Genomic DNA, 11,401 nt, shown 5'->3' on the forward strand with positions numbered 1-11,401 from the left:
AGTGAGAGGGGTGGTCAATGCATGATAAATTAGGGATATAGAATAGATTAAGAGTAATTTGGTAGTGTTCATTTTAGTGTTGGTTTTGAAAAATGTAGTAGGAGCTGATGAAAGGCCGTGGTCAGCTGTGGATAGTGGTAGTACCGTGTTTCCCCGAAATTAGGACCTACCCCGAAAATAAGACCTACCGGGGTTTTCCTGCAAATTTAAAATATAAGACATCCCCCCAAAAGTAAGACCTACCAAACTTTTTTTTTTTAAGCAGGGCCGCCGAGAGCCACCCAAAGTTGCGCCCCCACACCCGAGGTCGCCGGGCCCCCCCCTCCGTTGCTCAAGGAACTAACCTGAAGCTCCTTTCACCTTCACAAGTTCGGATTGGAGCAGCAGCATGGCAGACCTCTCCTTCCTTCCGTGTCCCGCCCTCGCCCTACGTAACATAACGTCAGGCGAGGGCGGGGCATGGAAGGAAGGAGAGGTCTGCCCTGCTGTTGCTTGCTGCTCCGAATCCGAACTTGCGAAGGTGAAAGGAGCTTCAGGTTAGTTCCGGGAGCGACCGGGGGGGGGGGGGGGGGCATGTGACCTCGGGGGGGGGGGGGGGGCGACCGATGTTTCCCAGAAAATAAGACATCCCCCCGAAAATAAGACCTAGCGCGTTTTGGGGAGGAAAAATAAATATAAGACAGTGTCTTATTTTCGGGGAAACACGGTATATGGAGGGAGTTTGTGGACAGTAATGAGTTCAATGTGCTGCTGTATAATGCAATAGGAGCAGAAATAACTGGTAGGAATATGTAGTCAGAATACAGTTTAGTATAATGAAATGTTATGCAGGCTCAATATCATTGGGGTATTCTTGGCTCATTAGGACAGTCCTGGGTCACATTCTTTCCTGAGGTTACTTTTTGAATGCATACAGGCAGTGCCATAGCAAGGGCGGCTGACACCTGGGGCGGGTCACCGCTGCGCACCCCCCCCCCTCCCCCCCAGAGCGCATTCTTTTTCTTTTTTTCTTACTTACTTTAGAAGCGAGGGGCGGGCAGGAGGGCCGATCCGCCCCCGAGTTCACGTCGCTGGGAGCTGCGTCGGCTCCACTGGTTCCTTGGTTTCTCTGCCCCGGAACAGGAAGTAACCTGTTCCGGGGCAGAGGGAGCAAGGAACCAACGGAGATGACACCCCCCCCAGCGGCATGCACCCGGGGCGGACCGCCCCACCTTCCTACGTCACTGCATACATGTGGTTTACTCACAGTCAATGTTTGGAAGTGTTATTCCAGGGCTCCCTAATTCTGAGAACTGTGTCAATGGTCGGGTTAGGATCTCTGATGAGGCGGCTATGGTTATTACTGAATTGGTTATTACTCTATTTACCATTAACTTTCTCTGCTTCATATACAATTTCTCATTCATAATAGATTTTCTACATGTTAAACATTCATAGTTATCCTGGTATGTTTATGATACTGTAATTAAAATTGGATTCTCACAACAAATTACTTTCTTATGCATTACTCTTTGTTATGTATCCTATACTGTTTATTGTAAGCCACATTGAACTCAAACTTGTTTGGGATAATGTGGGATATAAATGTCACAATAAATATATAAATAAATCAGCAATAACACTGCAAATGCCAGTGGTACTGTAGGGTCAACAGTTCACAGCAAAAGCTAAAATGTTGGTCTACCTGTTGTTTATAGTGCATCACAGTGGTTCAGTTTTGCTTTTCACCATGTTAGGCTGAGTCTGGAGACATGTGTAAGGACAGAAGGAGGAGGAACAGGGATGATAGTGAGGACTGCCCATGCTGTTGTGGCAAGTGAGCAATAAGTGGGAAGGCTTCATGCGGTATACAGCTGCTGCAGGGTGAACAACTTTCTTAGGTGTTTCTCGCCTCTAACGTTCAATGACAGGAGGGCCACATATGAGGGGGGTAGTCTTTATCAAGAAATAAATCTGCATAGGTGTGGTAAGGATAGCCTTAGTCTTCAAATTTTCTTTTAGGTCATGTGGTCTCATTTGGGACAGGAGAGGTGAAAATATTCCTCTTCAAATTTGCTAAATTAGCTTGTTCAATAACATATCACAAACGTCAAATTATTCTGTGTTTCGTAATTTCAGCACAATAACAAACATTTTAATTGAACAATTGTCTAATGTGACCACTGGAGTTGTTTAGTTCAACCATCATGTTAGAACCACAACAATATGTTGAAATTGTTATAAGTAGGGCTGTACCAAATATTTGTATTTGATTCAATTGGGCTCTGAATAGTGCCCTGAATACATTATTCTTATTTGTCTAAATAGTGATTTAAAGAATAATCCATGGGCTCTACTGTGCTAAATCCTATTGAAATAAACACTTAATTTCCGATTTCATATTACTTCTTTTATTTATTTTTTTATTTTCAGCACTTGATATACTGCAAGTGATCCCTGAGGCTACTATTATTTGTTATGTTACAGTTCAGTGAATGATACATACCTGTAGCAGGTGTTCTCTGAGGACAGCAGGCTGATTGTTCTCACGACTGGGTGACGTCCGCGGCAGCCCCCACCAACCGGAAAAAAGCTTCGCGGGACGGTCGGCACGCAGGGCACGCCCACCGCGTATGCGCGGCCGTCTTCCCGCCCGTGCGCGACCGCTCCCGCCAGTTGAATGACTAGCAAAAGATGAAACACACAACTCCAAAGGGGAGGAGGGAGAGTAGGTGAGAACAATCAGCCTGCTGTCCTCGGAGAACACCTGCTACAGGTATGTATCATTCACTTTCTCCGAGGACAAGCAGGCTGCTTGTTCTCAAGACTGGGGTATCCCTAGCTCTCAGGCTCACTCAAACAAGAACCCAGGTCAATTGAACCTCGCAACGGCGAGGGTACAACAGAAATTGACCTACGAAGAACAACTAACTGAGAGTGCAGCCTGACTAGAATAAATTCGGGTCCTGGAGGGTGGAGTTGGATTTACACCCCAAACAGATTCTGCAGCACCGACTGCCCGAACCGACTGTCGCGTCGGGTATCCTGCTGGAGGCAGTAATGAGATGTGAATGTGTGGACAGATGACCACGTCGCAGCCTTGCAGATCTCTTCAATAGTGGCTGACTTCAAGTGGGCCACCGACGCTGCCATGGCTCTGACACTATGAGCCGTGACATGACCCTCAAGAGTCAGCCCAGCCTGGGCGTAAGTGAAGGAAATGCAATCTGCTAGCCAATTGGAGATGGTGCGTTTCCCGACAGCGACCCCTAGCCTGTTAGGGTCGAAAGAAATAAACAATTGGGCGGACTGTCTGTTGGGCTGTGTCCGCTCCAAGTAGAAGGCCAATGCTCTCTTGCAGTCCAATGTGTGCAACTGACGTTCAGCAGGGCGGGTATGCGGCCTGGGAAAGAATGTTGGCAAGACAATTGACTGGTTAAGATGGAACTCCGACACCACCTTCGGCAGGAACTTTGGGTGGGTGCGGAGCACTACTCTGTTGTGATGAAATTTGGTATATGGAGCATGAGCTACTAGGGCTTGAAGCTCACTGACCCTACAAGCGGAAGTAACTGCCACCAAGAAAATGACCTTCCAGGTCAAGTACTTCAGATGGCAGGTATTCAGTGGCTCAAAAGGAGGTTTCATCAGCTGGGTGAGGACGACGTTGAGATCCCATGACACAGTAGGAGGCTTGATAGGGGGCTTTGACAGAAGCAAGCCTCTCATGAATCGAACGACTAAAGGCTCTCCAGAGATGGCTTTACCTTCCACACGATAATGGTAAGCACTAATCGCACTAAGGTGATTCCTTACTGAGTTGGTCTTGAGGCCAGACTCTGATAAGTGCAGAAGGTATTCAAGCAGGTTCTGTGCAGGGCAAGAACGAGGTTCTAGGGCCTTGCTCTCACACCACACGACAAACCTCCTCCACTTGAAAAAGTAACTCTTTTTAGTGGAATCCTTCCTAGAGGCAAGCAAGACCCGGGAGACACCCTCAGACAGACCCAACGCAGTGAAGTCTACGCCCTCAACATCCAGGCCGTGAGAGCCAGGGACTGAAGGTTGGGGTGCAGCAATGCTCCGTCGTTCTGAGAGATGAGAGTCGGAAAACACTCCAATCTCCACGGTTCCCCGGAGGACAACTCCAGAAGAAGAGGGAACCAGATCTGACGGGGCCAAAAGGGCGCTATCAGAATCATGGTGCCGCGGTCTTGCTTGAGCTTCAGTAAGGTCTTCCCCACCAAAGGTATGGGAGGATAAGCATACAGGAGGCCGGTCCCCCAATGGAGGAGAAAAGCGTCCGACGCTAGCCTGCCGTGTGCCTGAAGTCTGGAACAGAACAGAGGCAGCTTGTGGTTGGTCTGAGAGGCGAAAAGATCCACCGAGGGGGTGCCCCACTCTCGGAAGATCTTGCGTACCACTCTGGCGTGGAGCGACCACTCGTGCGGTTGCATGACTCTGCTCAGTCTGTCGGCCAGACTGTTGTTTACGCCTGCCAGGTACGTGGCTTGGAGGAGCATGCCGAACCGACACGCCCAACGCCACATCCCGACGGCCTCCTGACACAGGGGGCGAGATCCGGTGCCCCCCTGCTTGTTGACGTAATACATTGCAACCTGATTGTCTGTCCGAATTTGGATAATTTGGCAGGACAGCCGATCTCTGAAAGCCTTCAGTGCGTTCCAGATCGCTCGGAGCTCCAGGAAGTTGATCTGCAGATCCTTTTCCTGGAGGGACCACAGACCCTGGGTGTGAAGCCCATCGACATGAGCTCCCCACCCCAGGCGAGATGCATCCGTCGTCAACACTTTCGTGGGCTGTGGAATTTGAAATGGACGTCCCAGTGTCAAATTGGTCCGGATGGTCCACCAGAGCAGTGAAGTGCGGCAACTGGTGGAGAGGCGGATGACATCTTCTAGATTCCCGGTGGCTTGGAACCACTGGGAAGCTAGGGTCCATTGAGCAGATCTCATGTGAAGACGAGCCATGGGAGTCACATGAACTGTGGAGGCCATATGACCCAGAAGTCTCAACATCTGCCGAGCTGTGATCTGCTGAGACGCTCTGGTCTGCGAAGCCAGGGCCAGGAGATTGGTGGCCCTCGCTTCGGGAAGGTAGGCCTGAGCCGTCTGGGTATTCAGCAGAGCTCCTATGAATTCCAGAGACTGGGTTGGCTGGAGATGGGACTTTGGGTAATTTATCACAAACTTCTACTACTTCTTATCATTTCTAAAGCGCTACTAGACGTACGCAGCACTGTACACTTGAACATGAAGAGACAGTCCCTGCTCGACAGAGCTTACAATCTAATTAAGACGAACAGGACAAATAAGGGATAAGGACAAAGATTAGCAAGATTCCGGAATCCCAAAGAGTAGCAAGATTCCATGCAGAATCCTAAAGAGTAGCAAGATTCCAGAACCCCAAAGACTACTACAACTTATCACTTCTATAGCGCTACTAGACGTACGCAGCGCTGTACACTTGAACATGAAGAGACAGTCCCTGCTCGACAGAGCTTACAATCTAATTACGACAGACATACAAGACAAACAAGAGATAAGGGAATATTAAAGTGAGGATGATAAAATAAGGGTTAGGAGTTAAAAGCAGCATCAAAAAGGTGGGCTTTTAGCTTAGATTTGAAGACGGCTAGAGATGGAGCTTGACGTACCGGCTCAGGAAGTCTATTCCAGGCATATGGTGCAGCAAGCTAAAAGGAACGGAGTCTGGAGTTAGCGGTGGAGGAGAAGAGTGCAGATAAGAGAGATTTACCCAGTGAACGGAGTTCCCGGGGAGGAATGTAGGGAGAGATGAGAGTGGAGAGGTACTGAGGAGCTGCAGAGTGAATGCACTTATAGGTCAATAAAAGGAGTTTGAACTGTATACGGAAACGGATAGGAAGCCAGTGAAGTGACTCGAGGAGAGGGCTAATATGAGCATAACGACACTTGCAGAATATTAGTTGTGCAGCAGAATTTTGAACAGATTGAAGAGAGAGATGGCTAAGTGGGAGACCTGTGAGAAGCAAGTTGCAATAGTCTAAGCGAGAGGTGATAAGAGTGTGGATGAGGGTTCTGGTACTGTGCTCAGAAAGGAAAGGGCGAATTTTGCAGATATTATAGAAAAAGAAACGACAGGTTTTAGCAGTCTGCTGAATATGTGCAGAGAAGGAGAGGGAGGAGTCAAAGATGACCCCAAGTTTACGAGCTGATGAGACAGGAAGGATGAGAGTGTTATCCACAGAAATAGAGAATGGGGGAGGAGGAGAGGTTGGTTTAGCGGGAAAGATGAGAAGCTCAGTCTTGGTCATGTTTAGTTTCAGATGGCGCTGAGACATCCAGGCAGCAATGTCAGACAGGCAGGCTGATACTTTGGCCTGGATTCCTGCTAAGATTTCTGGTGTGGAGAGGTAGATCTGGGAGTCATCAGCGTAAAGATGATACTGAAAACCATGGGATGAGAACAGAGTACCAAGGGAAGAAGTATAGATGGAGAAAAGAAGAGGTCCCAGGACAGATCCCTGAGGTACATTAACTGACAGTGGGATAGAAGTAGAGGAGGATCCACTAGAGTATACGCTAAAGGTACACTGGGAGAGATAAGAAGAAAACCAGGAAAGCTCACAATTTCCACCACAAGGTAAGGAGGTATGGGTCTGGGTCCACCTGTATAAAGTGCACTGTACCCACTACTATGGGGACCTGCATGCTGCACTAATGGACCTGGCTATAACATCTGAGGCTGTCATACAGGCTGGGGAGTACTATTTTTATTCACATTTTTGGGGGGTGAGAAGGGGTCAGTGACCTCTGGGGAGTAAGCAGGGGTCATCCCTGATTCCCTCCAGTGGTCATCTGGTCATTTAGGTCATCTTTCTATGCCTTATTCGTTATAAAAACAGGTCTAGATCAAAACGTTGAAGTTTTCTTAGATGTTTTTGCTTTGTTCCATTATGATTGTAAAACGTCCAGGTGTTAGGCACGCCCTAATTCTGCCTTCAAAATGTCCCTGACACACCCCCTTGTGATTGGATGTATTGCAGACAAAATGCACAGATAAACATCTGTAAAACATAAGTACATAAGTAATGCCACACTGAGAAAAGACCAAGGGTCCATCGAGGCCAGCATCCTGTCCACGACAGCGGCCAATCCAGGCCAAGGGCACCTGGCGAGCTTCCCAAATGTACAAAACAGATTTTGAAAATATCGATTTGGACGTTTTGAGAAGAAATCCGTCCAAATGGTGCTTTTTGACACTTTTTGGATGTTTTTCTCTTTCGAAAATGAGCCCCAATATATACACTGAAAAACCTTCAACACACAATAACTGGCAGTTAAGTCCAGCCGGAACAACTGAGAGGTGTTAAATTGGAAGTTAACACTGTTACAATTATCAGCAATCAGGAGTTTGCCTTCCTACGGATCATTATACAAATTAGCTGTAACATTTTCAGATGGACTTATTTCTGATCACTATTCAAGCCAACCACTTATGTAACTCATTTTGGGGATATGCACACAATGTAACGTTTTTCCTGCAAAGCCATTTTTCAGCAAAGATAAAAGGGTCTCCTTTTCTGAGCAGTAAAGTTTCTGATGGCCAATCAAAGAGATGTGTGATTCCACACTTGCTGTTACCTTATTGTGTAGCTCTCTCTCCTCTGAATCTGACCGAGTCCATCTCTCCCATTAACTGTTACATCTGCATGCTTGTAGGTAAAGGCACTTTAATGAAATATAATAGGGAGAAAGGGAAATGGGACTTGATATACCGGCTTTCTGAGGTTTTTGCAACTACATTCAAAGCGGTTTACATATATTCAGGTACTTATTTTGTACCAGGGGCAATGGAGGGTTAAGTGACTTGCCCAGAGTCACAAGGAGCTGCAGTGGGAATCGAACTCAGTTCCCCAGGATCAAAGTCCACTGCACTAACCACTAGGCTACTCCTCCACTAGCAACATTCCATGTAGAATCTCAAATAGTAGCAACCACTAGGCTACTGTTCCACTCCTTGGGATTCCGGAATCTTGCTATGCTTTGGGGTTCTACACGGAATGTTGCCACTCTTTGAGATTCAGCATGGAATCCTGTTAATGGGACTTGTTATACTGCCTTTCTGAGGTTTTTGCAACTACATTCAAAGCGGTTTACATATATTCAGGTACTTATTTTGTACCAGGGGCAATGGAGGGTTAAGTGACTTGCCCAGAGTCACAAGGAGCTGCGGTGGGAATCGAACTCAGTTCCCCAGGATCAAAGTCCACTGCACTAAGCACTAGGCTAGAACCTGCTTGTGCCTGGTTTTGGCTCCCAGCAGTTTCTTAACTTCAATAACCAAGCAACCGCTGCCACACACATTACGACATAACAGCTATTCAAGACTACTGTAAAGATTATTTTTATGCAAAAAAAAAAAAAAAGAAATCAGGAAAGCACTACAGGGTATCCCCAGACATTGTAATCCTGGGCTGTGCATACTGGGGTCCTCCCTTCCTCATCATACTACCTTTTCCTGGACAGGCATGAGGAAAGTGACTGGCTGTCTTTAGATAGAGGCTACACACACAGCAAAAAACAGCAAACTGAGAGGCCCACATTGTGTTAACACCCAAAGGCAGCAGGCTCTCCTCTTTTGTGTGACTGCCAAACACCGATCTGAAATGAAAAACCTAAACTAATTAAATCCATAAATCTGTGCAATATACTACAGTACAACTTGTGTACTGAGAGCAGCACTGCATGCCAGGGATTATACCCTTTCACAGGGAAGAAAAGCATGCAAACAATATAACCAGGCTAAAAAATTAAAAAAAACCATGATGGTGACTAGATTACATAAGAGTCTCTTGCAGCCGACTCTCTACAGAGCACAGATTGTGTGAGAGCCGGCAGAAGTTTAACACACCCACACAGACAGCTCTGAAACTGCCTTCTCAACTTGATCCAACAATTCACAAGCTTGTCACGTCAAGCTACTAAAGTGTATGTAAAACTCAGCGATGGTCTGGTGGTTATTTATCGTTCTCCTACTTTATGAACATTCACTAAAATCATAATGTAAAAACAAACCAAAATATTGATGGGTCTATGAGATATAGTGTAATAATATGCATTCTCCAAATTACACTCAATTTTCTCTTTCCCCTCCCCCAAAACATATATATACAAAAATAAACAGACTTGTGATACACAACCCAAGTAAGGTAGCCCTAAAAATAATTCCACAACGGTTATCATGGCTGCATGATTTCTTTGCTGAAATGCTGCCAGCTCCTGGGCTCCCATGTGCGGGAAGAAAATGAATGTGATCCCCATCTTCCCTCCACAGGGCTGGGAACAGCAGTCTCGAGAGCAGTCTGGTGTTACAAGTAGAAGCTGTAAAAAAATAAATAAATGTTCCAAGGCAAGTGTGACACCTCAGAACTCATCATGCCGCACCAAGGCCTCGCCAAAGTCCGTGGCCTGGCTGCCCACAAACAGATCGTATTTGTCCACTATCTCCTCCCGTGTCAGTTTGCCATCCTTGTTCTGGTCAGACTCATAGACGAGGTGGCGTGCTTCAGCCTCAGCATGATCATAGTCAGAGGGTAGAATCCAATCCTTGGTCTCCTCTTTATCCATTTTCCCATCACGATTTTTGTCTCGAAATTCAACAAACTGCTCTCGCTCTGTCTTCACCCACTCAGGTTCCTCGGAATCACCATCATGGCTATACATGTCACCAATGTACTCTTCTAAGTCAATGACACCATCACCATTCTTGTCAATGTCTTCCATGGTTTCCAAGACCACAATATCCTTCATGTAATCAAACTCCTCTGGATGCAAGAAGGCTGTAAATTCTTCCTTTGAGGCAACATGGTTTCCATCCTTGTCAGCCATTTTAAATCTCCGTTCGTCCCTCAACATCATTTGCTTATAGTTAAATCCATCGTCAGGGTCAGGATCATCTAAGATATAGCCGTAGGTGGCGTTTCTATACTCCTCCCAGGAGATGAGGCCGTCCTCATTGAGGTCGTGCCCCTTCCACTGGCGCTCTACGTCCTCATAAATCCAACGCTTTTGGGCATGTTTTATCCAGTCTCTCAGCTCCTCCACAGTTACATACCCGTCCTTGTCTTCATCTATTTTAATTACAATCTTTCCCAGTCTCTCTTTACTCTCCTCAGGTGTCAGCTGGTCAAAGGTTTTTGCCTCTTCAGCACCAAGGAACGCATCATGATCATACTCAAAGTTCTGAGCATCATCATGAACCTTATTGCTGAGCTCAGGGTCGTGGTGCACTCGTTCTTTCTTTTCAGTCGGTTTGCTCAATGCACAGATTGTGCAAAGGGACATATACATAAGAAACTGCACAACATCCATGACCTAGATGAACCCAGAGCCAACTCTTCTGTGCCGCACCCCAGCAGCTCCAGAAGCTGAATAGTGCACTGCATGGACCGGAGGGCTCCTGCCTCCGAGGTGTTCTTGACCAGCCAATCGTCGAGATATGGGAACACGTGCACTCCCAGCTTGCGTAGGTAGGCCGCTACCACCACGAGGCACTTGGTAAACACTCGTGGGGCAGAGGCGAGCCCAAAGGGCAGCACACAATACTGAAAGTGCAGTGCGCCCAGGCGGAATCTGAGATACTGTCTGTGAGCTGGCAGTATCGGTATGTGAGTATATGCGTCCTTTAAATCCAGGGAACATAGCCAATCGTTTTTCTGAATCATTGGCAGAAGGGTGCCCAAGGAAAGCATCCTGAACTTTTCTTTGACCAGGAATTTGTTCAGGCCTCTCAGGTCTAGGATGGGACGCATCCCCCCTGTTTTCTTTTCCACAAGGAAGTACCTGGAATAGAATCCCTGCCCTTCCTGCCCGGGTGGTACGGGCTCGACCGCATTGGCGCTGAGAAGGGCGGAGAGTTCCTCTGCAAGTACCTGCTTGTGATGGGAGCTGAAAGACTGAGCTCCCGGAGGACAATTTGGAGGCAGGGAGGCCAAATTCAGGGCGTATCCGCACCGCACTATTTGGAGAACCCACTGGTCGGAGGTTATGAGAGGCCACCTTTGGTGAAAAAATTTTAACCTCCCTCCGACCGGCAGATCGTCCGGTACGGACACTTGTAGGGCGGCTATGTTCCCGTGGATCCAGTCAAAAGCCCGTCCCCGGCTTTTGCTGTGGAGGCGCAGGGGGCTGCTTAGGCTCACGCTGTTGACGAGAACGAGCGCGCTGGGGCTGTCCCTGTGCCTGACGAGGCCTTCGGGCCGGCTGGTTGTACCTACGCTTCGCAAAAGAATAGGGTGCAGCCTGCCGGGCCCGGGAAAAACGTCCACCTGTGGAGGTGGATGCTGAAGGCGCCCGGTGGGAGAGCTTGTCGAGAGCGGTTTCCCGCTGATGCAGTTGGTCCACCATCTGCTCGACCT

The 11,401-nt window shown here is 47.6% G+C and overlaps 1 protein-coding gene across 1 annotated transcript; it reads right to left on the minus strand.

Annotated features, from left to right (window-relative positions):
* Positions 1-9,289: 9,289 nt before the first annotated feature.
* On the minus strand, positions 9,290-10,373 carry LOC115465394 (calumenin). Its single transcript, XM_030195836.1, has one exon. It carries the CDS (start codon positions 10,353-10,355, stop codon positions 9,408-9,410), a length of 948 nt encoding a protein of 315 aa, XP_030051696.1. The 5' UTR covers positions 10,356-10,373; the 3' UTR covers positions 9,290-9,407.
* Between the last annotated feature and the right edge of the window lie 1,028 nt (positions 10,374-11,401).

Source organism: Microcaecilia unicolor, chromosome 3 (assembly GCF_901765095.1).
Source record: "Microcaecilia unicolor chromosome 3, aMicUni1.1, whole genome shotgun sequence".
Lineage (NCBI taxonomy): Eukaryota > Metazoa > Chordata > Amphibia > Gymnophiona > Siphonopidae > Microcaecilia > Microcaecilia unicolor.